The sequence below is a fragment of the Lampetra fluviatilis genome, chromosome 4 (genome assembly GCF_964198595.1).
Source record: "Lampetra fluviatilis chromosome 4, kcLamFluv1.1, whole genome shotgun sequence".
Lineage (NCBI taxonomy): Eukaryota > Metazoa > Chordata > Hyperoartia > Petromyzontiformes > Petromyzontidae > Lampetra > Lampetra fluviatilis.
The window spans coordinates 2,158,592-2,185,432 of NC_136278.1; the positions used below are offsets into that span (position 1 = coordinate 2,158,592).

Below are 26,841 nucleotides of genomic sequence, written 5' to 3' on the forward strand. Positions count from 1 at the left end.
ATCCCCCTCCCCACGTGGCTCAAGCGTGCAGAAGCGTGGTCACCACATCTACGCCTCTATGTAAAGAACGAAACAGGTGGACTTCTCCACAAATCTGGCTGTCGCCTGATGAAGGTAGTTGTAATTACTGGCGAAACGTCGTACTCAGATTGTAGATGTCGTGGCTTGGCTCTCCAACACACCGGTTAGTGCTGTACTAGTAAAACCTAAGAATATAGTATACTACACTATACGCTACACTATACACTACACAATACACTAGTGCTGTACTAGTGACGAATTGGTATTTTCTGGTTACGTGACAACCCTTACTAGTTGGCTGTGTCGGGTGGTGGCGGGTTTTAACGACACATTTATATATTTACGTGATCTAACCCAAAAACCTCTATTATGGATGATATTGGTCGCGAAAGCCTACGTGTCAAATTTACATTATATCGCTCTCTTGCGTACGTTCTTCAATACAACTGTCCCTTTTTCTGTCGTTCGGAACAATTCCGTGTGTGCATCCCTCTTTGCTTCTTTTGAACATATCAGCTTTTTTTTCATTTCTCCCATTACACCGTACTCGTTAAAAAAACAAGTACAAAAGCATTTAACCTCAGAAAGCTTTTCAAATGTGACCCCGTCTCAAGATGCTGTTCGAAAATGAAATGAAGACATGCATGTCATTATTCTAATTTTCATTAATTGCATCTGTTCTATGCAAACTCCTGTAAACCCTCCCTTCCCGTGTGAGTTGCTGGCTCTTATCGTACCAGCCACTCAATACAGCCCCTGTAAACCCTCGCTTCCCGTGTAACCTGCCTGCCGTTTTGGCCTGGTCCCCAATGAATAAGAGCTGCTTAGCTCAATGGGCCTTACACGGAATAAACTGACTGAAACCGACCGATGATGCTACAATGTAGAGAGATGCACATTTTTTTTACTGAGGTTAAGTGGGAGAGCAGAGTGATGGGGAGGATTATGTCACTGACAGTCAATCTACTCGGAAAGATGGAAACAGGCAGTCATTGACAGAGCAGAAAGGGAAGGTCTTCGGGTCCTGGATTTGAAAATTGTTTTAAAGCGACTGCATTTGAAAATTCTGGACATGTAAAATTACGACACGGGGATGGATGCTTTTTTTAATAGTAAAAATGAACTTACTGAGAAGCAGCAAACCGATGTGCTTGAAAATGAATGCTTTCAATCAGTGCATACTGCCCACCATGACAAATTGATTAGAAACACGGGCACCTTCGAACAAACTCGAGTATGGAGAGATGGCGCACTATCGAAACACGGGCAAATCGAGAAGGAAAATACGACAACATAACAACCAACCATGCTCTGGCAAGCAGACCCACCCGCCCGCCCGCGACTTTTGCCTTTCCAATGCATTGCAACACAACGCGGCTGCTGTTTGCGAAACACGCAGAAGCAAATAAGCATGCGGAGATACGGAGATGCCAAGAGAGGTAAAGTGGTTGCTGCGTCCGACCTCCGTTCGACGTCCCTTACAAAGGAGACCCGCATTGCATCTTGACGGACCGTCAGCAGCACGTGGCCGCGAGAACAAGGCGGATATATCTCGCCTACAGTCAAGTGAAAGTAACACCATTAGCGTTGCCACGACGTGTGGATTTATCATCTCCAGCATCTAGTAGAACCACGTGTAATGCGTTACAGCGGGTGGTGTATAATTAATCAACTGACAAAAAAGGTACTTTTAATGAGAAGACTTACACATTTCCCAGAACAGCTATCTCACTAAGGGGATATCCTGCCACCTGCAGTTGCGACCCATTACAATGCCACTGTTATTGACGATGCAAACGTTTTTTTGCTACGAATACCCACAGCCACTAAAGGAAGCGACGCAGTAGACAGCGTTCATGAATTCTAGATTTGAAGCTTTCGTGACTGCAAGGATTCATATTCTTAGGTTTTTTCGGTAAAGTCACGGAGGTAAAAGATAAACATTAATAAAAGTAAAATAAAATAAAAATCACGACGTTTCGGAGGCAACACAAGCTTCCGTCTTCAGGTGGAACCGTCACAGCCACGACAGCTGTATCAAGTAAATGAGAGATTACAAGAGCTACCACTCCGTATATATAATGGTTGGAGAGAGGGAAGGGCCAAGTACGGCACACTTTTTATTAATATGGTAAGGTGAGGCTTAAGAGGCTGAGCCTTTGTTATGGAGAGGTACGGTTTGTGACTAAGCCTGGCCTACATAACAATAGTGTGAAAAAAGAAACAACTAAACATGGTAAAACAAGCCTGTCTGTCTATCAATAACCTGTAATAGTTGTCTGTCAAATAAGATGGTCCAAATAAGTGTAGTTAAATCTTTTTTGCATGGTTAATCACATCTTTCCAATGATTACTCAGTTTGTAACCATCATCACGATTGAAATTATGTCTGTGTTTGTATATTTGTATGGCTTCGTGTACAAACCTTTGATGGTAGCCAGGAGGTTTGCAGAGCACCTTGTTTTACTTTTATTAATTTTAATGTTTTACCTACGTGAGCGTTCATGAAATGAGATTTGAGAGTCTCCTGGGTGACAGCCGCTGAGTGGCACAGCGTGACACAAAGAGGAAGCGATTTGAATGTTCCCGTACCATCCCTTTGCTTTGAATTTTTTTGGGTCCAATCTCACGCGGTATTTTATTCTGTCTATGTATATATTTTTTTGCTTAAATTACATCAATATAATGGACTCTCTTGAGTTGTGATGGACTCTCTTTGAGTTGTGCGCCTTTTGGCGTCATCTGGTCCAACCCATGTGAGACTAGGCTCTAAGGAAAGCTGTCTCGGGTGTGGACCAATCAACTTCAAGGACAGTGCATACATTATCAGAGTTATGTTTTTTGTTTGCATTATGACTGCAGGTATTGTGGTCTATGTAAACATGACTCCTTGTAAAAAAGGTGTCAGTTTTGTTGCCAGATAGAAGGGTAAAAAAACAATTATCATATCTAAAGTATCTTTACTTGATACAGCAATTGTGCTGTGAAGACGGAAGTTTGTGTTGCCTCCGAAACGTCGTGATTTATTATTTTATTTCTATTATTACTTCTATAATTTTTATTTTTTACATACGTGACTTTACCGAATAAGCCTAAGAGTATTGGTCTGGTTGCCCTGGTTCTGTTTTTGTTTCCTGCTTTCATGCATTGCCCGTTGGCAATGGCGGAGCCAGGATTTTCAGGTAGAGGGGCAACCCCTCCAGCAATGAAAACTGATGCAGGAGTTGTTAGTAAGTAAGGACTTGTCCCTTGCCTTTTATTCGACGCGTGTGCGGCGATGGCGCAGCCATCGATCGAGGGTCGAATTCGAACCGTGTGTGGTCGGCATGGCGCTCGCTGAAGGTGAAAGTCTTCAGGGAAGTCGTGTGCTGTATACACAACTGCGCACAATTCTGTGAGTCGCTTTTAACCGCTTTGCCGTTACTTATTGCCAATGATGGACTCAGACTATTGTCCTATCATCTCATAGAGTCCCTGGCACGTAATACTATGCTACACAGTGGCAGTGGTGGTCGCAAAATGCCGATTTATTACTAATAAACCCCAATGATCCGATCAAAATTAGGGATTTCGATTGGATCATTGGGGGGGGAGGCACGTGCCACCACACCCCCCACTGGCTCTGCCAGTGCCCATTGTGATCCTAGGATGGAATGCGCATTATAAATTTTAATTATTATGATCGGCATTACAACTCAATACACATCGAGCCACTTCCTTGTTCCACCAGCTGTGGTCTGTCATCATCTGGTGTGTAAACAAGAAGTCGCTCGGCTACTCGAGATGCACGGTGCCTTCAAGAGCCTCCCCATCGATGCCGCTGCAACTTGGATTTATTGCCGCGCTCTGATCCTTGTTTGTTTTTTGTTTATGTCACGTAGCCGCAAGTCCCCGATCTTAATCAGCCTAAAGCGTACTCGTGCGCAGGCGAGGTGAACTCAGGAGACGGCAATATTCACGGCGTGGTGCGCGGCAGCTTCGGAGTATTTTATGGAGCAAAAAACGCGTTTACTAGAAAGACACAAACTGGGTCATAAACACGGACAAGTGGCCGCATTGAAGCACCGCTTGAATTGTTGCTCGATATCCCAAATCGTATTCCATTATGACATGAGCACACCAAACTTGGCTATGATATTTAAAGCTGGCCTGTTTGCGGATTCAAACTTTCTTCGACACTGCCTGCAGCTGTGACATGCTGACAACTCCAAAAAACATGAAAACCACTAAACGATGATTACGCAATTTCCAAATGAAGACGTACATCTTAAAGGATTATCAGCTCTATCGGTAGATTACTTGCTGTCATAAAGTAATGTACATTTGGATTTTGTTCCACATTACAATCATGCGCAGCATTTCACAGATTTTATGTATTTTTTATGGCACGTACATGAAGTACAGTACAACCTCGCATATCCGACCGTCATATACATGTCCTGACCAGTTCCATCTAGACCCAGAGAAGCTTTGTGCTCGGTGGAGCTGTCATTCTCGACAGCCGTTCACAAATGTGACCTTTTCGCGTACGGCACTGTACAATAACGGGTTCTTAATCTCGCGTATCATTCGCTTAATTCCAAAGCACGGCGAGGCTTTTTCTCAAGATAAACCAGTTTGTCGTTGTATTTGTATCCAGTCACCCATTTGTCAACGGCGTAACTGTAACTTTATACCGATGTTTACACGTTAGATAGACCTTCTCATATGTCTGCCCTGACTGTGGTGTCCAGCGAGAGGGCATTTGTCCTTAATCTCTGCTGAGTGATTTGCATGACGCCTATCGAGGAGGCGATGGTGATGATGCTTCTCCACGGTTCTTGCAACTCCCACGGAGGTACCATGTAGACTGCAAGAACCAGGCCAAACAGAGGTCACACTGGGCCACGGCATATCTAAACTAAACTATACATTTTATTTATTGTATCATTTAAGGCCCACTGAGCTATATAGCTCTGTTTTTAGAAGCGACCTGACTATCACAAATGATAGCACAACGAAGTGGCTTATCACGTGAAAATATACAGCATCAACCCAAATACTATGAAAACGGGTGACGTCGATACTGAACGTGGACGGAAAAAAACAGAGGACTCAGAGAAAAATCCAGGCGGCCACGGAGAAAGAGGCACGCAAACTCCAAACATATAGTCAGCGTCAGTTTCGAGATCGAACCCTCCTCCTGTATATCGGGCGAGGTAGTTAACATCTCGCCACCGTGGCACAAACATGTATGCCTTCAATGCCAAACACGCAGCTCTCGCTGGCATGTGTGTGTGCATTCCTTCGTTGCTGTACCTTAGAGCAATTACCTCCGGACTGCACTTAATTTTAATTAGACTCCCATTTCTGGAAGCCACGTGTCCACAAATGCATGGCAGATCAATGGCAGCACAGACCGCAGATCGAGCGCGGCTAATGTTTCCATGTAAACGAAACTGCACTAAACTGGTTCCAGCGTATCGATTGAAAATGGCACTAAGTGAAAAGGAACGTAACTCTAGACACCCCGCGAATGCCTGCATTCCACAATTGCCTCTCTCGAAGCAGCGTGAATACACTTCCCTATTTTCCCCACTGGCCTCCGCGAGTCGGTTTCACATTCGTTTATCGCGTTGCCACAGAGGGGTTACCGCCAGGTCACTCGCAATCGAGGGGTGCGAACAACCTATTTATCGCCCACCGCAGTTTCATTCCCAGAAGTTCGACAGACCACAATGAAATGTAATCGATCCGTCCCGTTAGAAGGGTTCACCGCTGCGTTCACCACCTTGCCGTGCACGTCCCTTCTACATTGACACGAACCCCCCCCCCCCGTTGGCGTTGTCCCATGCAACAAAAACACGAGACGCTTGCAATGGGTGGTGACAGATGATGATTTTCATCCGGAGACTCCTCCGGGCGAATTGATAAATCGTGTGTGAACGGACGATCCTAAACAAGAAGAGCGGTCTATGCCGTATGTATTGACAGCTGCAAAACAACGCAATGTGTTTCCCCCCAGTTTAACACGTAGGCTTTCGCGACCAATATTATTCATAATAAACGTTTTTGGGTTAGATCGCGTTATTTATAAATGTGTCGTAAGCCTCCACCACCCGACACGGCCAAGCAGTAAAAAAAACTGTCACGTTGACAAAAGGCAAATAGTTCACTACTTTAGCCCACCGGTGTGTTTGAGAGTGAATCCACTTACAAAAAAAAATTGTAAATGTTGTGGATTCACTTTTAACACACTGGTGGGCTAAAGTAGTGAACGATTTGTCTTTTGTCAACGTGACACTTTTTTTACTGATTGGCCGTGTCGGGTCGTGGAGGGTTACGACACATTTATAAATAACGCGATTTAACCCAAAAACGTTTATTATGAGTATCTTCCCCGATTAGAATAATAAAGATGAAGACAACGGTCCCCCCCCCGCTCCCTTTGTAGCCTTAGCTCACTGTTTGGGCAAGTGCTGTTGGCATGCACCTATGAAGGCCGGCACGACACACGAGGGCGTGGGTGGCCAGCGCCACGTCCGGGCTGTCTGTGTCTCCCCAAGGTGGCGTTGTTTTTGGACCCCACCAGGTACTACTCATTTGAAGATGAGTCGACCTCGGGGAATCGACCTCGGGGAATCGACCTCGGGGAATCGAACTCGGACTGCCAGGTGTGTAGCTCAGCGCGCTAACCACTGCGCCACAAACCCCTGCCCGCCCACCCACCCAATGGTTGCACAAGCAAATTTAACGTATCCACAACCTATTCATTTTTTTAAATATTCTCTCAATTAACATTTAATTTAAACATGCGTGGCTGCTCTTCCATCCAAAATGTGGTTTCAGAAACAATTTTTTGCCTCCAAATATTCAACCGGTGCCTGGAGAAATCCAAATATTATTGGGCATTCAGTCGAACACAAGTCAAGATTTACAGGCATTTTATTTATTTACTGTTGTCTATGATAACCAACTTTACTTTCATACCATTTTGAAACAATGCAGTAGTCTTCTGCAGTCAGTAGACGAAGCAATATGAAGTAGCACATCATATTTATTAAATGAGTAAAAAAAAGTGAACTTCAAGTGCGTACCGCAGTTTGCGAGTATACATTTGCCATGCCGTGAATTCGCAGCATTTTTACCGCAGTAAAAAAAAGACAGACTTTAAACTCACGCCGCCGACTTCCTGGCAAGCCGTCAACTCTGCATGTTCGTGACTCGCGACGGCGGCTTTCACACGAGGCGCGGCGCAAACGTAGATGTCAATGCGGAGACGTATCGGGGACGTCCGATATCAAGACAACTCGGTGTGCCATTCTGAAAGGGGCAGTTTACGAGCACCCGTTAAAAGGTGTCACGTTGACAAAAGACAAATAGTTCACTACTTTAGCCCACCGGTGTGTTGAAGAGTGAATCCACAACATTTACAAAAAATATTGTTGAAGAGTGAATCCACATTTACAAAACAATTGTAAATGTTGTGGATTCACTCTTCAACAAAAAAATTGTAAATGTTGTGGATTCACTCAACTATTTTTTTTTATGTTGTGGATTCACTCTTCAACACACGGGTGGGCTAAAGTAGTGAACTATTTGTCTTTTGTGGGGCATTAAGACGCGGGGACGGACACCGTTACATTTGCCACGGCCACGCAGGCAGCTGCGATGATTCCGCTTGCCAATGAGATTCACGTTTGGCATAACAATGGGTGGCGCAGCCGCGCGGGCATTCCGATCAGACACGCACGGCACGCGGATGGGAGCCAGGCTCCGACTACCAACCAAGCAGCGGTGCCTTTAAGCCATGACTGGCCCCATGCCTTCGTATTTCACAAGGCAGTATTTGGGGGGGGGGGGGGCTTGTTGCAGGTAAAAGTCGGTGCCAAAATTTGAGAGCAGTCTCGGTTTCCCTGCTCATTTGGAATCCGAGAGATGTGTTGCACACGGAGTGATTTCTCAAACGGCCAATGATGAATGCACTGCCCTATCTCTCTCTCAAGAGAGCCGCCTCAATGTTTAACCTCAGAGTATAAAAAATATATCTAGAAATATGGCTGTGTAAAAATCACAGGTTTTTTCTCTCTCAAAAATGTCTCTCAAAATTACACGAAAGCCATAACATTCCCAAATCTATCCGAATGTAATACAAGCACTATACTTATTCTAAAGCCACTTGTTTTGCGTATATATTTAGCCACGTGGAAATTAATACAAATACAGTTGTTGTGAGCGATTGTAAAACAAACCCCCATCCTCAAATAATATTGCACAGACGTCGCTGTCAGCGTCGCAGACACGAACCCTTAACGTACTCATCATCTTTCAGAAGCATCGTCGTATGAAATATTCAACAAGCATCTGGCCCAAACACTGCTCCTCCACTTAACACGTGTGAGGCTTTCGCGACCAATATTATTCATAATATAGGTTTTTGGGTCAGTTCGCGTTATTTTTAAATGTGTCGTAACACTCCACCACCCGACACGGCCAAACAGTAAAAAATGTGTCACGTTTTCAAAGGACAAATTAATTGACTTCTTTAGCCTATCGGTGTGCTGAAGAGAGAATCAACAGCATTTTAAAATTTGAGTACGACGTTTCGCTGATAATTACAATCAGCTTCATCGGGCAAGAATGGTGAAGCTCTCCTGTTGCTTCCGGTCTTAAATAGAGCAGCATCAGGGTGACACATTTATAAATAACGCGATCTGACCCAAAAACCTATATTATGAACTGCTCCTCCACCCTAACCTTGCTCAAGGAAGACCGTACAGCACTACCACTGGCACCCCGCCTCGGCAAGTACAGGAGCCCCACGACATCTCCACTCAACGTTACCTGCTGCCGTGGTGGTTGTGGGCAGGTAGACTGGTGGCAGCCCAGCCCTCTCGGGCCCCTCCCCAAGCAAGCCCTCCGTCTGGACGGCCGTCTTCAGTTCCGTTTCGCTCATCTCCGCCTCTCGCACACGGGCAAAACGTGGTTCACGGCACCGTGCAAGTTTTGCCCCACCGCTGGAATCTCTCTCCTCTCTCGCTCTCTCTGTGCTGTGTTGTCACGCAGAGCGACGGGTGAGCTGCACTCCCTCCACTCGCGCTGCTAACCACCGCCGCGCGAGTGGCGAGGGGAGACCACGAGTGGTGACCGGCGACCCATTCAAAGTTGCCTGTCTCTCGTGTGGCCGGTGCTGCGGGTGGGGGTGGTGGGATGCGGCACCATTCAAGTGGGCTGGTCGCCCGCGCCGACGCGCGCACAGTAAAGAACGGCAACCTCGACTTTTGTCGACTCAAAAGTGACGAGCACGGCAACTTGTGAAAAAAATAAAAAGCTCCACAGAGCGCTGTTTGACGAGGTCCGTTGACACCTCCCTCGGAGCAGAGCGAGCGAGCTGCGGCTTTTAAAGAAAGAGCAGCGGACAATTTATGGGAGGAATGACGCGGAGGGGTGGAGGAGGATGAGGTGGTGGGGGGGGTGGCGATGGGTGATCTCCCGTAACTCAGCTGCGCCGTGGTGGCGGTGGTGGGGGTGATGGCCAGCCCGAGTGGTTTACTCTCCTCTCCCTACGTGAACTGTGACCCTTCCCCCCGCACCCAGCATCTCACGCGCGCTCCGACTCGGCTCGAGACGCGACGGGAACGTCCATTCGGACGGGGTCCCTTCCCAGCCACCACCACCAGCACCACCACCACGCCCACGCACGACGGGGAGGTCATGCCGTGTACGCGGCAACGCCATTCGCTGCTGCTCCACGAAGGGAAGGGTTGGAGGAGGAGGAGATTGGGAGTGGGTGGGACGTTTGGCTGTGGGTTTTAACGTCGGCTTTCGCGACAAGTATGATTCACAATCAAGGTTTTTTTTGGGGTTAGATCGCGTAAGTGTAAATGTGTCGTAACCCTCCAGCACACGACACAGACAATTAGTAAGTGGGTTGTCCCGTAAACAAAACGTCAATTAGTTTACTGCTTCAGCCCACCGGTGCGTTGGAGATTAAATCGACAACATTTACAATTTGGTGGTGGTGGTAGAGATGGTGACAGACGCAGAGGGGAAACACGAATTGAGACAAACGGGTTGCGATCACATCTCGCGGCATCCCGGATTACCGTTGCGTGCTGCCTGTTGGTCGTCAGGCGTTTGGGGGTCAGGGAGGGGGGGGCATTATCTCTCACGTGGCTCCTCAGAGGCGAGGTGCACACGTGATCTATTTCACGCCTGATATGGATAGCAATGCCGCATCCACCGGGAGATTTCCCCGTTGATAATTATTGGAAGAAGACAAAAAAAAATCCCGCGTGAAACTCCATTTACAACGTATCTCGTTACGCATGTAATAAATATGCCTCATAGGAAACCAGTAATTTCCATTGATACTATTAATTTTATCATATCAAATGTGACTTTGTTTAAAAGCTCAACTACTTTTCGCCCATTACTGCATACATTAAATATACACCCACACAATTGTTCAAACGGCGAATTTTACAGCATTGTATAGTAAATGACGAAAAAAATCCACAATTTCCCTCTCAATGATTAACATGAAACATTAATTACATTTAGACAAAGTGAACATTTTCACCGTTAAATTTCGATTTAAATTTCGATTTAAAGCTTTTCACCGTTGTGAAGTTATCCGATGCGATGAGAGGGCTGAGAATACAATCGGACCACTAATCTGATAGGCACGCAGGCGACTGGTGTTGTTTTCTATTTAGTTTTGCAACCCTGTCAATGATATGACTAAGTGACAACTCAACAAACCGCCCCACCCCCACTGTTCCACAGCTGTAGAATCGTGAAATAAACGAACGAACATTGTTTAATGTTGACTCAAGTCCCTCGCACTTGGGTTGGCATGAAAATGAAGACGTGAGAATTGGAACAGTGCTGGTCACGGAGTCAGCTCGCGTGGAAAATATTTTGGTACAATTCCCCATACTGCCAGACAGTTCCTGTCGGGCAGTGGTTCTTCTTCACCTGGGAGTGCACGCACCCACTGGGGGTGCGAGATGTCCTTTCTGGGGGTGCGAAGCATGGCCGGGTTTTTTTCGAAGGTAAATCATCGAACACACATTCAGCATGGGCACGTACGTGCAACTACTCTGTTCATCAAACCCTCGGTGGTATAACATTTTTCAACGATTGGGAGCCAAAGGGGTGAAAGGCTGCAGTAAAGGTTAAGAGCCACTGCTATAGGGATCTAGCAACCGATGTGAACACAACCAAAACGAGATGTCAATGTGTTAAAGGGGAACCTGGTGCAGTGCTAGTGGTGGGGTTAAGGGTCAGGTTAGGGTCAGCTGGGATGGGGCTATTGCTCGTGTAGGTAACGGTTAGGATCTGTGGGAAGACTAGTGATCATGGTAAGTTGACTAGTTAGAGCTTAGGACAAACGGAGTGAGGGAGCTATAATTAGCAACTAGTTGGTTAGGATTAGAGTAATATAACGCCTTATTTGATCTATTCAGGGTAAAACGTTGCACATTAAATAATGTATAATACAAATGCGTGACCATTAATGAGTAGGTAGTTGGAAAAGATTGCAGAAAGTCTCTGCTCGTACGTTCAAATTAAACGCAGGAAATTGCTCTAGGTCTCAGCTGCGCAATAAAAATCAGAACCGTGATGCAGAAAGAGCTCAACGTGCAAACACGAGTATCCGCCGGCTTCGTTTAGCCAAGACAAATACAAACCCAATAAAAAACAACCTCTTAAAGGAGTTGTCGAACAGCATTGGACGTTCCAGACTCTAACGCCACCGTAGGAGCACCCACTGTGCCGCGGTGGTGAGATGTTAACTACCTCGCCTAGTATACATGAGGTCGTGGGTTCGGTCCCGAACTTGACACGCCTGTATATTTGGAGTTTGCGTAGGTCGCTCTGCCAGTGGGTGCGTGAGTTTTTCTCTGGGTCCTCCGGTTTTTACCCCCACATTTAGAAACATGCGTTTAGGGTATTTGGCTGCGATAAATGTCCACGTGATAAGCCACTTCGTTGGGCTATCATTTGTGGCCAGGCCCATTCTGAAAAAGGGCTATGTAGCTCAGTGGGCTTTAACTGGTAACAAAAAAAACACAGTTCAGTTAGTTCAGCATTGCTAAAGCTTCACGGTGACAGATAACATATTTATTGGTCAATTTCCCAGCGCCCATATCCTGCAAAGCTAGCACTCAGCCATTAAGCGTGTGTTATCTCCTTTCGAGGCCGCATATTACACGGAGAGCAGGCAATGAATCGGATGTTACAATCCATGAACGTCGGCCAAAATTTAAAGCTTCCAATCGTCTCCGGAACAACAACAGATAACGCGTTTATTTATGATAAATGTTTTTTTTAAACCATTAAATCATTTTAAACAATTTTTATTTTCCAAGGACAACTCTGAATGTTCCATGTTCCCGGGAAGAGTTGTGTGTGAGGCACCTGCAGCAGATTTCCTGCCCACTCCCACCCAAATTAAAATCCCCGAAGATCTACAATACCCACAGATGTACGGCGTCAACCAGAAAAAAATGCAACCACTCACTTTGGATGCGCACACAGAGCCAAACGGAAGCAATCTTGATTTGAAGCTTTCGTGACTGCAGGAAACCATCCTCTTTGGTTCTTTCAGGAAAGTCACGTGGGTATAAAATAAAATAAATCACGACGTTTCAGGCGCAACACAAGCGTCCGTCATCACTAGCCCCGGCCACTTCTTTATGACCCTTGGGCTACACCCATTTCAAACCTTTTAAAACAGTCTGCCTCAGCACCAAACCGAAGCTTTATGATACATTACGCGGCCCTATGCTGCCCTGCGCACACCAGCACACAGGCTCCAGCATCCGAGTGCAATTGTCAATGTGTGATTTAGCATTTTTCCAATAAACTTTTTTTTATCTAAAAACTTGTCCATTTGTTCAAGTGCGAGTTGTTTGGAAGTTTGATAGAATGAGTACTATGTATATACATCTTTATGAAATACATGTCCTGCTTGCGGACAGAAGATACATTTAACTTCTTGGTTCTTTCGGTAAAGTCACGTAGAAGGAGAATAATAAAGTAATACAAATAAAGCTGAATAAAATATATGATATTATTGTATATTATATTATTATTTTATTTTATTATGCTTTATTTGTATTGTTTTATTATTTTATTATTTCCCTTCTACGTGACTTTACCGAAAGAACCAAGATGATGAATCCCTATAGTCACGAAAGCTTTACATCGAATTTTAAGATACATTTAACTTACGACGGTTTTTGTAGCCAATGCAATGATGGTCTATATTTTGTTTTCTGGTTAGGCCACGGTAATTTTACGCCAAGATTCTTATCAGTCTGCTCTTATTCTTTCTCATGGAATTTTTGGGGATTGCAACAGTAAATTGATGTCGAGATTTGATATCCGTTCGACTGCTGCAGGAGAAGCCGCGTTGGGTTTGTTTCAGATCGCCGTTGAATGATCCGACTGGGCCAGTTCGATCACGAGATGCTGCACGGTCTTTCACCCTCCACGCTTACAAAGATATCTACATATATATAAAAGGCAAAGTTGTGATTATGTGTGTCTGTTCAAAATGTTTAGCGTACTTCCCGACATGCAACAAACTTGAAATTTGCCATGTGGGTACTTTCCAGACTGTACACCATGCAAAAATTATAAAAATACACTTTTTTGGGGGGGGGGGGAGCTCATTAACGCATTTATTTTTTGCACGGCAAGTGAGCTGTGACGTCACATGTCATGTGACCCGCGCACGTGGAAGCGTAACGCATTGTAGTGTAGTGGTGAGCGCTGTGCTACGAACCCGGCGACCCGAGTTCGATTCCCGCTCACGGCCACCACCGGTGACGATTATTTAAACCGGTCCTGGGCCTTCCCCTAGGTCGACTCAGCCTCAAACGAGTAATTGGTGTGGTGTGTGGACATCGCCAATGGGGAGACAAAGGCTGCTGGGTGTGGTGAATCCAAGTCCCGGGCGAAGCCGGGTAGTACAGCTAGTTATTTATATGCGCCAATGTATTCATCTTCATTGGTAAGAATATCAATGTATATTATCAATACCAGAATTTTGGTATAAAACTACCACCACGTGGCCTATCAACAAAAAAATCCGAATAAAGTATGGACAAACCCCCCATATACGTCATCAAGTAACTGCATTTAGGATTCAGAAAGCGAGTCTTTCGTTCAAGAGAGTGTCACATGTGACAGAGTGTATCCAATTACAGGTACAAGACCGTAGTTCTAATAGAGAGCCTGCTGTAAAAAAACGCACTAATACCATGAGAATGAAATTAAACAGGACACATTATTAAGATATTTAACGTTAAACTATTTGTATTAGCAGTACGTTTGTTTACTCAGGGAAGGCTCACCGAGTTTCGTGATTTCCTGCTAAGTCCTTGCAGTTGTATATTGCGTTGTATATTCCAATTGAGTAATTTGCGGCCCATTTTTTCAAGTTTGGCAAACTTGAGACCATGATCTCGATACACAATGGCCTACCTCTTAAGAATCGTTAAAGTTGTCTCTGAAGCACAGAGCATCTACACGTATTATGGTTTCATTCACCCTGCAGTATTAACCAGGGCGACCTCTGGAATCTAACCGTGAACCTTATTACATATATTTTTTATTTTACCAGGTAAAGCCCACGTAGAGCTCTTTTTCAGAAGCGACCTGACCACAAATGATAAGCTCAACGAAGTGGCTTGTCACGTGGAAGTTCAGAGTAACCAAATACGACTCTAAATGCGTGCTCCTAAATGTGGAGGGGAAAACCGGAAGACCCGGAGAAAAATCCACAGGGAGAGAGACACCGAAATATACAGCAGCAGGCGTCAGGGTCGGGCTCGAACCCACGACCTCCTTCATACCAGGCGAGGTAGTCAACATCTCCTAGCCACCGGGGCACCTCCAACATCTCCAACAAGCAGCAAACACGCTACGGCCAAAGCCGTGTCGCCATCCCACGAATCTGCTTCATAGATTGGGGGGGGGTGTCGCGGGGGGGACGCTTAAAATGAAAAAAAAACATATTTGCATTTCGTCAATAGTCAAGTATATCAACGTGTGATGCACCGTGGCGTACTGTACGATTGCCACGCGTGTGTGGAGGCGTGCCTGCATGTTGCTGCGGGGCTTTCATAACCGAGCAGCAGACAGGATCGTGGCAATAAGTGGATAAACGCTCGATGCGGCAAGACCCGACTGATATCCCGTGTCCACTGGATGGCTTTGCTGCAATCCACAGAAACGCAGGAAACACCTCGGGTGGGTGTGTAAGCTTACCGGATGTCCTAACGTGGCGTTCACTTCAAGACAGGGTGTCAGAGAAACACATCTGCCCGTGGCAGGATAAAGATGCGACTGTGGTGGTAAGACACGAGGAGGAGAAGGCAGCAACTTGGTTTAATAATAATTTCCATACGAGTTCTTAGTTTTTTGCTTCTTTTGAAAGAAGATAACTCGATCAGTCATGAATGTCGAACATGTATCTTTATCTTGGCTAAACATTACACTATGTAACACGATTTTTGTTCCCGGGTAGTAAGTGTTCTTTTCTAATTGCTTATGCCTCAGAGGTACAGAAAATGGCTATTATTCCCCACAAACTTTGCTTTTGTGACCAGAACACACGTGGGTCGTGCCGTTGGGGGCCATCCATTGAGTAGATACGCAAAAATCTGTCAAAACTTGACCCCCCCTCCCTGTACGCAGCTGACTTTTTACACCCCCCCCCCCACCTGCGTACGTACGCTTGACACCCCCCCCCCCCACACGAATCCTATAGAACGGCCGCTATTTAATCCACGCAGAAACGATCAAGGATTAATAATATTACCGTGTTTAAGCAAACAGATAGTCCACCGCCGGACTATTGAACTCATTTGAAGGCCAATGTCGACAAATTATTATCGAGGCTTCACCCCCCCCCCGTTTCCTATGCGTACATTGTCATTAGACCCCCCATACGCAAGCGAACATATTTGGGTTAACCCCCCCTCTCCCCTGCATGCGTACGGACTCAGTGGATGGCCCCTTGTGGGGAGCGACTGGCGCGAGACACATCGAAGCAGAAAGCCGGCGTGGACAACGCAAGAACACGCAAATGCATGGATCATACGAATACTGACCACATTAAACCCAGTTTGAGAAAACATAGAAACATACATTCGCAAGCAGTATAATTAAGAACCAGGTGCCGATTTCAAGTAGCCCCACTCACGCCAGACCATGTTTAGGAAGCTAAGGGTTAAGTGTAAATTCTAAAGTCTCCAAACAGCGAAATTTAAGCAGCTTATCAAAAGATACGAAGAGTAGTGGATGGGAGAAAGAGCCCAAAGCCGTATTGCCTGGCTCTGTTGTTTTAGCTTCGTATCTTTTCTTGGAAGGTTTTATTCAGGGTTCTGCTTTCTCTCTCCCAAGGAAACACGTCTGCACTTGCACGTCATATTTGACGCAAATTTAGCTTTTGGCCGACAATAAAACATTTAAATTAAACTTTAATAGAGTCATCTTTCACATCCTCCAGTTCGTGCACTCTCCTATTACAGATAATACACTTATTTTATAAATAATTTTTTTTTAAAAAGCGGTATCGTTAGGTTGCGAGTCACATTCCAGTGCACTGTCACCCCAGGATATATAAAAGTTGAATTGGAGCACGCAAGACAAAAATACCCGCAGGCTGTTTTAAAAGTTAAAGGTATGGCCCTGCAGTTTCCCGTTCACAAACCCACTTTAGGCAGCTCCTCTAGAAGGCATTTGGCCTACTCATCCACAACTGGCTTGATGTCTTGCATGAAGTAAAAGTACGCACACTCCACCCCCACACTCCACATGCAACCCGCCGATCGACTAACTCCGGAGAATCCACTGATGATGATGCTGGGTGGACAAGAGGCGAGTGGGATGACGACACCTTGCCCCGTTAGTGGAGCTGCTGTAGCAGGAGGCTGCAGCGACGACCTCCGAGTTGAAACGATTGCTGCATCACTTGCAGCATCTCTAAGCGGTTTTATTTCCCCCCAAGATAACGCATGTGCGCATGATAGTAGGTTTTTACCCTTTAAACTGGTACAAAACTGACACCTTTATTCAAGGCATCATGTTTGCAATGACCACAACACAAGTAGTCAAAAAAAGCAAACAAAAAGAAGCAACTCTGATAAGGATGATAATATGCACTGTCCTTGAAGTTGATTGGCCCACACCCGAGACGGCTTTCTTTAGAGCCTAGTCCCCATTGGTGTAGGGCCAGATGACACCATGTGTGCATCTGTGCATGTAAGCACGCATCTACGTCCGGTTGAAGTATGCTGGGTCTGAATAGAACTCATTATATGGATGTTCAGGAAACTGTTGAAGCCATTAGTGGCATGCAACTTCGTTTCACCCAAGTCAATCTAGGGTCATTGGAGACCTAGTGTATATGCACTTAGCAGCGCCGCTCTCCACAATTTCCCGCGCCAAAAATAATCAAGACTACAAGATCAATGCTTTTAGTAGCCGTGACGCCAACACATTTATTGCATTGGTGACCACTTAGTGGGAAATAGGATTTACAATCCTGCCTGCAAATATTCTCCGAGGCACCACGAATTAAAAGCAGTAAATCGGATTCACAGTCTACTAATGTGATGGTCTCCATTCTGAGTAACTGCACAGACCCCCCCACCTCCATCGTATTATATTTGGGGTTTTACTTCATTAAATAAAATTTCAGATTGTGAGAATGAAATATAACCATTTTGTCTATCATACATTCCCGGACATGACTGAATGTGTGAGTCCTCTAAAGTGTGGATAATCGATAGCACGGTTTGAGTAAAATTTGGGAGAATTAAACAAAAAATCTGAATACCACCGGGTATTATTTAAGATACAATCTTTAAGAGTATACACATGGAATTTATCATTGTACAGATTAGGTATAATATATATCCGTAAGAGAGCAGCTTCTGCTTTTGATGGTCTGAAAAGCATAGTTTGTTAAAGCCGAGCCACTTTCAATGATTTTTTTTATGGCAGAAGACCTTTGGCATGGATCACCTTTTAAAAAACAAACACGAATACTGTATTAGCAACTGTGTGCACTATAGCTCTGGCAGAGACATGTACACCTAAACAAAACATGAAGCCAACTGAGAAGGGTGCAAACGAACCGAGTAACGTTAACCTCATCATGCGCACACACACACAAAGGCACGGACAGTACCATAGAGAACCCTTATACCACCCAAGTCTCGGGTTACAAAAAAAAAGTACATCACTGTTACATTTGATACATTCGCACGTTTGATTTAAATCAGAGCTTCACCACCCACCATGGAAACAAACATTCTTAGAGAATAACACGCCACTGTCGTGTGACATCTTGCACGACGTTTAACCAAGTCGATTGGTGATAATGTAACAGATCTTGGGTTATTGAGCGAACCCCGAATATAAGGAAGCATACGACATGTACAGCTCACACGTCACTCCAAATACCAGAGTGACTGTCAAAACGGGTGCACTTACTTTTATGGGTGCAATGAGAGGGAGTCCCATTTGTCAACATGAACGGCTCCGTCTTGCGTCGCTCAGCACTTTCATGTTCCTTTTCAAAACTCATGACTCTCGCCGTTTCATTCACAAGTACGGTACGAGACAAACTCTCAGCCTCGACTTCAGCTCCAGCCGCATCAACGACACGAACGGTAAAGCCACGAACTCTTAAACGCCGAGTGATTTTGTCATCCCAGCTAGTTAAACGTTTGGGACTATGGTAGAAATAAATGAAGAGACTCACCCACTCCCTGCTGTTAGCCTATGAACACAGTGTTCGAATTCAGTTAAGCGATATATCATATATCATACGAACGTCTAATGCAGGGCAGCTCTGGCAGTCAAGTCCCGACAAGCAGAGAAGGCTTCCATTCCCCAGAGCAAGCTACACATTTCCCCCATCACTCTGTGGTTCTCGGTGGCGATCGCTCCCCCAGGATGACACGTGTCATCCGGCGAGAGGAACCATCATCGCCTTGCAAGCAAGAAAGACCGACTGACGTCAGCCCGGGGTGGAACCGATTTTCCAGTTTCGCTCCACAAAGGTTGCTTTCAATTCAGTTTTTTGCCAGCTGCTTTGAAATTTAAATCGGCCACCTGTCATTACGAATGCTGTACCTGTCCCACCCCAAAAAAAACAAATCTTAACACAGTAATTACGTGTTATGTGTATACAAGCAGAACGCGGTAAAAAAAGTGTATTTGTAAAAAGGAAAAACAAGTATGTAGGCTTGCACTTATAGCATTAGAGTGCCAGTAAATTGCAGGAATTAAACTTTAAAAGGGACACATCAAGGTCCTGTACTGCATTACAACTGTATTCAATCAGTTGGAAAAGTGAAATTTACAATAACTACATAAAATATTTTCTACCCACGTGACTTTACCGAAATAACCAAAGAGTATGGATTCCTGCAGTCGTGAAAACTTCAAATCTAGATTACATAATACGGTGTTTATTTTACGAGTTTTCCTGGAGCAATAATGAAGGGCCTTAGAAAAACAAAAAGCTTTTAAACTATGCATACTTTAAAAGTAAAGTAAAGAGCCAAGTGAAAATGACGATGTTGGAGTGATTGGGGGGCTTACCAATGTCAAACAATAACAGAGATTGTTTATCCCCGATTACACTCCCCGTGGGTTTTACGCTGGCAAATGTTTCATTGGACCCACAAGCGTTCTACGGCTTTCAGTATCGAAATGCTTTTGTGACCAGCTTGGCGTTGCCGAACGACAAAATTGATCATTTACCACATGCTGTTATCACCATTGTTATAGAGTTTCAACGTAGAATTTGCTGTAAAAAAATGTAAACAAGCAGTTTGTGCAGGAAACTTGTGCGTTATTTTTTTTATTTCAACCGACTCTTACATTTTTATATTCGTTTACCTTTTCGGTTGGCACCTTTCCACACGACTCATTTAAAATAAAAATGCAACACGCCACAAATCAACCATTGTGGGCATGAGCGCACTCACTGGACCCCTTACTTAAACGTGGACATTTTTAATGGACCACTATTATATCAAGGTCAAGAGGCCATCCGCGACGACCACACCTCGCCAACGCTACCTCGATAGCTTTTGCAATGGTCGACAACATAACTTGACCTCTGCTCTCATTGTACCTCAACCAAGTGGCTTGTGGTGTGTCTCTTTTTCCCCGATGGTCGCCGACCTGTGAATGCCACTCCAGCGGCCCCCTCATCGGTGACATTCCGTCCTCCAATCCCGCACGGACGCGCATCGCACTAACCACAAAGCCCTTCTTCCTGTTTACATCCAAAACACTGTGCCACACGCTATTCCAAACTCCCATAGTTTCCTTTGCCCTTTACTTTCATGAAATTCCGAGCACCTTCTGCATTCGCATACGTTCAAGCAGGTTGTTTTCCATCTTGTCTTGAGCGTTCACCTCTTTGGTCCACGCAGTAACGTGGGCACTGCACGAGGCTCACTCACCTTGTGACGCTAACATTGACCGCTATACTCTTCCAAAGCGGATCGCTGTCATTACAAACACTGTACACGGACGTATGTTTAACTTATTATTTCGCGCCGCTGTACGTAGGCCAACCGTGCTAATCGGAGGTGCCGGATTGATTTGTCAAGGAGGCACGTGCATCGAAGCCACTCGATAATTATCTGTGCCCCCCAAATAAATATGCAAACATCCCGATTGCCCGCTCTTTAACTGTACCTATTATCTGTACTTATCCAAAGAAGTGGTCCACTGTGCAGTGTTAAATTCATCCTTTATGCACGTAAGAAGAGTGAACTGAAAGTGGAGAACAATTCATCCTCAGATCTATATTTATCCTATCATCTCTATTTAGCAGCTGTTTGTGAATAAAAGGAAATAATTTGAGACCGTTAACAGAATCCACACACAGTCCCCCCCCTCCACCAACATCAGGGCGGATAAGAGGCATTTCCGCTGCACCGTGTAAGTTTATTTTCTAGAACTTTGCAATTATACATTGTGCTCGCAGTATAAAAAAAAACCTTTGCTTTCAAATAAAAAACGTACAATTGGACAAATTCACGTTTTATTTACTAAGAGTTTGGAATATAAAGTTGTATCAAGTGAAAACATTCCGCTATAACAATGATATTAAGTAGTGCAGTGAAACAGTGCAGAGTCTGGATTTATTGAGCTCGGCTGCTCTGCCTTAAGTTGCTAAATTATTATTCAACACCTACTCGGGAGAGGAAGGGGTCCCGATCTCATGGGCAGTCGACAGCACTGCTCGGAGACTCTGCCACTTGTGTCGTATGGAACTAATGTGACACACAGCTGATTTTCAGTTATACTGGTAGGAACCTCCTGGGAGGGGCTGGTCACCCCGTGGTGCCCTTATAAAACTCAACGTTTAACCTACTCACGCCGGCTTGTGCCCGCCCTCACAGTCGGGCATATTTGCGGAATACACCACGCCGCCGTTGACCCTGGCCATTGACCGAGCAACCCAACGTTCCTACCAGCTCCCTCCGCAGGACAACGTGTTACAAGTTCTCAATGACATACACTATACGTAGGTGCCGTGGACCTACGGTGCTGTGTAGGTGATACATTTTGTCCCCGGGCGATTTAAACTACTCGGCTAATAATAACAATAATAATGTATCACCTGCCCGAGAAATCTTGAGCAGTGCTGGCTAACCACACTCATAAAGAAGCGTGTTTAATCAGCGTAGCGCATAAGACAGTGTTCGTGATCGCACTCAACCCACTTGTGTATATTGTTAACCTTACCACGGATAATCAAAAGGTATCTGGGTTGTGGAGTAACCGTGCTTGCGAGAAAAATAAGAGATCTATAGAAAAAAATGGGCATTCCACGCTAATGCATACCTTTTGCGTTCATGCTGGTTCTATTATTAGTCGATCCCAGTACCCACGTTACCGCACACACAGTGGCAAATTCAATTAACTGTTCAAGTAAAACCTGAAATTGTTGAAAAACTGGAAAAGGAAAGCCAATAAATTAAATAAAAGGAGTGTAACTGCGCTTACTTGAAGAAATTAGCGAAAACATGCAACACCTTTATTGATGTATATCCTACAGTGTGTGCAGCATGTTGAATGTTTCAGTATTTTACCCCCCGTGTTTAATTATTTCTACGTTGCCATGTAGCAAGGTTGGCAGCGTATGGTGTGAAAGAAGTCGGACGTGCATACATAATTCCCTCCTAAGTCTTCACACACATTTCACGAAGATAAACAATGAATACATGTTCGCTTATTTGGGCCATCCCTCCCCTCATTAGCCTGGACGATTGGTGCTCTGATCTTAACTTTTAAACTTGATTGTTTTACCCGGTTCTACCGTGGTAGGGCATAGCAGCCGAGCTCAATAAATCCAGATCTGTACGGACTCTTTAGAACTGGGTAAAGTAATCAACTGCACGCCGATATCGTACTAATACTATACAGTGTTATACGTAAAGTTTTGCTGGCTGGCTGGCTTCCTGCCTGGATTCCTGTCTGCCTGCCTGGCGGGCTGGCGTGCAACTGTGGGTGCTCGGTAGTGATGTCACCCGCATCCCAACGCGTTGAGTCGGATTAGTGCGTCGTGCTGACGTCACACCTCCCCCCGACCCCCCCATTCACCCTCTACTGCGACTTTGGGGGATACGCCATCATATCATACTGTCATACACTATATAAGATGAAAAGTTTGGCTGTCTGGAGGGACGGATGTAAGGACAGAAACGTCCATAGGACGTGCGGCCTGCTCGTTTCAATTGAATAAAAACTTCCGCGTGGGAAATGGTGACGGCTTGGAGAGGCTTTCATGCGGCAGCAGATTGATCGTGGCTTCTATTAATGATGATACCGCTGGTCGCATAACCACATGGCACAGGCCTTCGTCACTGAGAGAGTCACGGTGGCTACACCTCACCTGTAAGCAGAGCGATGAAAAGCTCATTGGGTCTTCCCGCGAACAGCTGCTCATCATCGTACGCCTCCAACTCCTGTTTGGAGGATGTCGCCGAAAGATCATCGAGCGGAATGTCGCCGTGCTCCCCGTCCACGCGGTCGTCATCTGCTCGAGCAGAGGCATTGTGGAAGGTCTGTGGGGTCGCGTCGTCCAATGCCGAGGCAGCGATCATCGGGAGATTGGACTGTGGGTGCTGAGCTTTTGTGACCGGCGGGACTTCTGGTCGCGGCAACCGCAGCCACTGGGGAAGCAACGTGTAGCACACAGCGATTAGTCAACCTGCTGGAGACACGCACACGTGGCACAATGGAAAACTCCTCCACCCTCACTCTTTAGGTCTTTCGGTAAAGTCACGTAGGGATATATATCAAAATTAAAATTCTTCTTGCTGTGGGTTGTCCCACCTGATGACGATTGCTTGTGTTGCAATCGAAACGTCGTGATTTGATTGATTTTATTTTATACCTACGTGACGTTACCGAAAGAACCAAAGAGTATGGATCCCTGCAGTCACGAAAACTTCAAATCTCGATTCCTCCACCCTCTTCACCGCCACTCGATTACTCATACAGAGTTGCAGGAATTGAGTGTTCAGTGACAATACCCCTCAGGTATTTAGTGGCGGGCTCCAGGCTCAGCAGCAGTCCCCCCCTCGTTCTCAGAGTGAGCAGAAGACACACTGGCATATACATTGTTTATTAATCGAGGAAGCATCAATGTTTGTAGATACTTTATGTTTTGAGATAATGCAGAGATGTAAACTGCAAAACAGTTGCCAGAGAGTCTACACACACTGGAGAACACTCAACGTCCACAGAGCGACAGAAAAACGTCCATCTTGCACAAGTCCCGTGTTCGTTTCCTCAATAAAACATTCTACAAACTCCAAAAAACGGAACATTTTTCACCATAAATCAATGTCAATGTTAAAAGGCCACAGCACTTATGCACACACCAATGGGAAGCATTAGCGTCTCTTCCTCACATCTGTGCTTGTGATAGGTGAAGTCCAAACATTTGGCTTGTCAGTACCACATGTGGACAACTTTAGTGGTAATATTTTGTTGTAAACATTATAATAACACAAGTGAATGATGCTAGGTCACACACATTGTCCTCATTTTTGATTTGGCATAGGAAGAAATTGGTACTCTATGTACTGCTAAAGTTTTGGTACCACAGGTTGCACCCATGCATTCTCTGGCCTATGCAATGTATGTACCTTCACATTGTACATGGTGTTCCTTACAACATTAAGCGAATTGACTCAACTTAAAATAAAAAAATATCCCGTCTTATTCAAACTTACCAGCAAAGACAAATAAGCCTCCATTGGAACTTTTCGTTTAGTCGTGTCCCGAGTACCTGCATGACTATCTGCAATTTAATCGAATTCGCACGCAGCTTACTTGAACTTAAAACTTCTTAGCTGCATTATAAATTAATTTATTCCACAGGGTGTGTACATTTGTACGCTGATGGCAAGTAGGATATGTTTTTTGACAAAAGACCAGCGTACAATTGTCTATTTTATAAAGTTGACTCACAACTTCCAATCCAATGAACAGCACTTAATTTGATAAATTATAATTGAAAACCAGATAATTACAGACATGAGGTTGTTCCTTCACTCGTAGGGCAAGGTCAACCTCAAGCTATTAATTACATGTATGTGGTATGCCAAATGCTCTTCACCCAGGTAAACAACTCTTCTCGTCTCAAGAATCCTTTAATTTCACGAGTTTCTACATTGATGTGTTTTACCAAACCCATCCACGTGTGTTGAGCTTGTGGTAGGAACCTGGAATTTCCGGAGAAAAACAACCCCACCGCGCGTGTGGTCAAAATGTCTTGTGACCCCCATTTAATTCTCTAAAACTTAAACAAAAAAAAATGTACACCAATGGGTGTGTAATGCAATACCAGAAATATAAAAAAAATTATGGGTCAATTAATTTTGGGGGGTCGCAAGAAATCTGGACCACCATTTTCAGTTTAGTGCAGCGTTCTCAAATCTCCACGCGGCTTCAGTGTCGCCTCTCCTGCAATTTCCTGGCCACTTTTGACTCTTACACAAAGCCCCCCCCTCCTCCTCCATCCTCAGTGAACCCAAGTAGCTCGCCTCTCCGAGGAACGGAACGATGAAGCCGACCAGAACGCCACCAAAGCTCGCTTCCTGGACATTTCCCCATCGTTTTAACATTGACCAAAGCCCCCCCCAGATGGCTAAACCACTCGCCGCATCGTGCCCGATCTCAACACGTTATCGGAAGCTCAGCAGGTCCGAGCCTGGCTAGTGGTGGCGGTGGTGGTGGTGGTGGCCGTCTTGGGTCCCGGGCGAGCAAGGGACGTGCACGGCGCACGTGCTGCGTTACGGGTTGCCTTGCACGTGCCGTGGGGGGCTACGTTACGGCCAGTGTGCCACACACTTTGTCTTGCACGTGCTCCCACGCCTCCTTCACCAACCCGCACCGATCTGCGTGGTGAAGTATGGTCAGATAACGCTGGTAGGGTGTAGGGTGTGGGAGGGGATGTACGCCAGAGGGCAGTGTTCTTCATTACGAGGCCACGTGGCCCACTGGCGACCCCTGGTGGCCTTTAGTGAGGCCCCTGGCGTGCGGTCTCCCCCACAATACACACCACGTGACAACACCATCATCATCATCGTGCTGCTGTCAAACCCGCAATGGCTTCAAATGTGTCACGGCCCTCTCACACCGATGATGTCTTATCGGCCAAAGTGGCTTGCCACCCACTCCGCCTCTCTCTCTCTCTGTGAAAACGAATGAAGCAACACTGGGATAGGGCGTCCCCTCCCTCTCTGCTGCAGCGCCCTCTGGCGGCAAACGAAGCACTCGGCTATTAAAGGCATCGTCACAGAGCCCCCGCGGGAAGGGACATTGGACTGACATCCACACACATACAGTCCCGTCACTGCGGGCTCCTTAGACACACAACACTCAATGCTATCCTTCTTAGGTCGTGGGTCGTGATGAGCGCATACGGAGACACGAGACCTCATCATGGATGTTGACGTCCCTTGGCCGGTTCGAGTCTCTTACCCGGGTGACATCGATAGATTCCTCGACCGCAGGATCGCCCCTCTCCAGGACGGGAGGGCTGCGACGGCGATTGCGCTGCTTGTCTCCACGTGGATGATACGTCGGCGAACGCAGTGGCGGTGGTTCCTTTTCGTTAACGAGGATTGATTGCTGTGCCGTTAACGATGTCTCTGCTGTTTGGTTTGTTAAAGTGGTCACTCCGGTTGCTGGGATGAGTGGAGAGTTCGGGGCAGGCTGGGTATGGCAGCGATGGTGGTGACTGCAGTCATTGAGAGGCGAGAGGCTCGCGTGGCCCTGCGGGTTGCTGCTTGCCGACTCACAAACGTTCACGGCACGTCAGTTCCGGCGTGGATGATAACAGTGTGTAACAAAAAAAATGTTGTTCCTGGATAGTAAGTGTTATTTCCTGATTGCGTGTGTCTCAAAAATACATTAAATGGCTATTATTCACCACAAACTTTGCTTTTGTGACCAGGACAGTGATGTTTTGAAATTTACCTATTTTCAATGAGAAAACGTGGTGTGTGCAATTGTGTCATTCCTTCACTTAAAGTCCTGGTCACAAAAGCAAAGTTTGTACGGAATAATTGCCAGTTTCTATACTTTTGAGGCATAATCAATTAGAAAGTAACGCTTACTACCCAGGAACAAAAATCGTGTTACATAGTGAATTATTAAAGAGAGTTTCGGCATCAGCAGCTGTGGATCGATCATGGCTGCTGATGATGATGATGACTATGAAAATCAGTTTGTCATCACGGGATCGTAAGCGAACCCATCAGTTTACCA

General features: G+C 45.6%; 1 protein-coding gene across 3 annotated transcripts in view; it reads right to left on the bottom strand.

Moving 5' to 3' along the window:
* LOC144931473 (ectonucleoside triphosphate diphosphohydrolase 8-like) overlaps window positions 1–26,433 on the bottom strand; it is a 51,982-nt gene extending 25,549 nt beyond the window's left edge. For 2 of the 3 annotated variants that reach the window (XM_078855318.1, XM_078855315.1), the window contains exons 1-2: window positions 26,053–26,433; window positions 22,952–23,231 (exon numbers count right to left, since the gene is read on the bottom strand). In XM_078855318.1, coding sequence (XP_078711444.1) covers window positions 22,952–23,162 — 211 coding nt within the window. In that variant the 5' untranslated portion in view covers window positions 23,163–23,231; window positions 26,053–26,433. Of the gene's footprint in view, window positions 1–8,844; window positions 9,675–22,951; window positions 23,232–26,052 lie in introns of those variants that run through there. The other variant, XM_078855316.1, reaches the window with a different exon arrangement.
* Window positions 26,434–26,841: the final 408 nt, after the last annotated feature.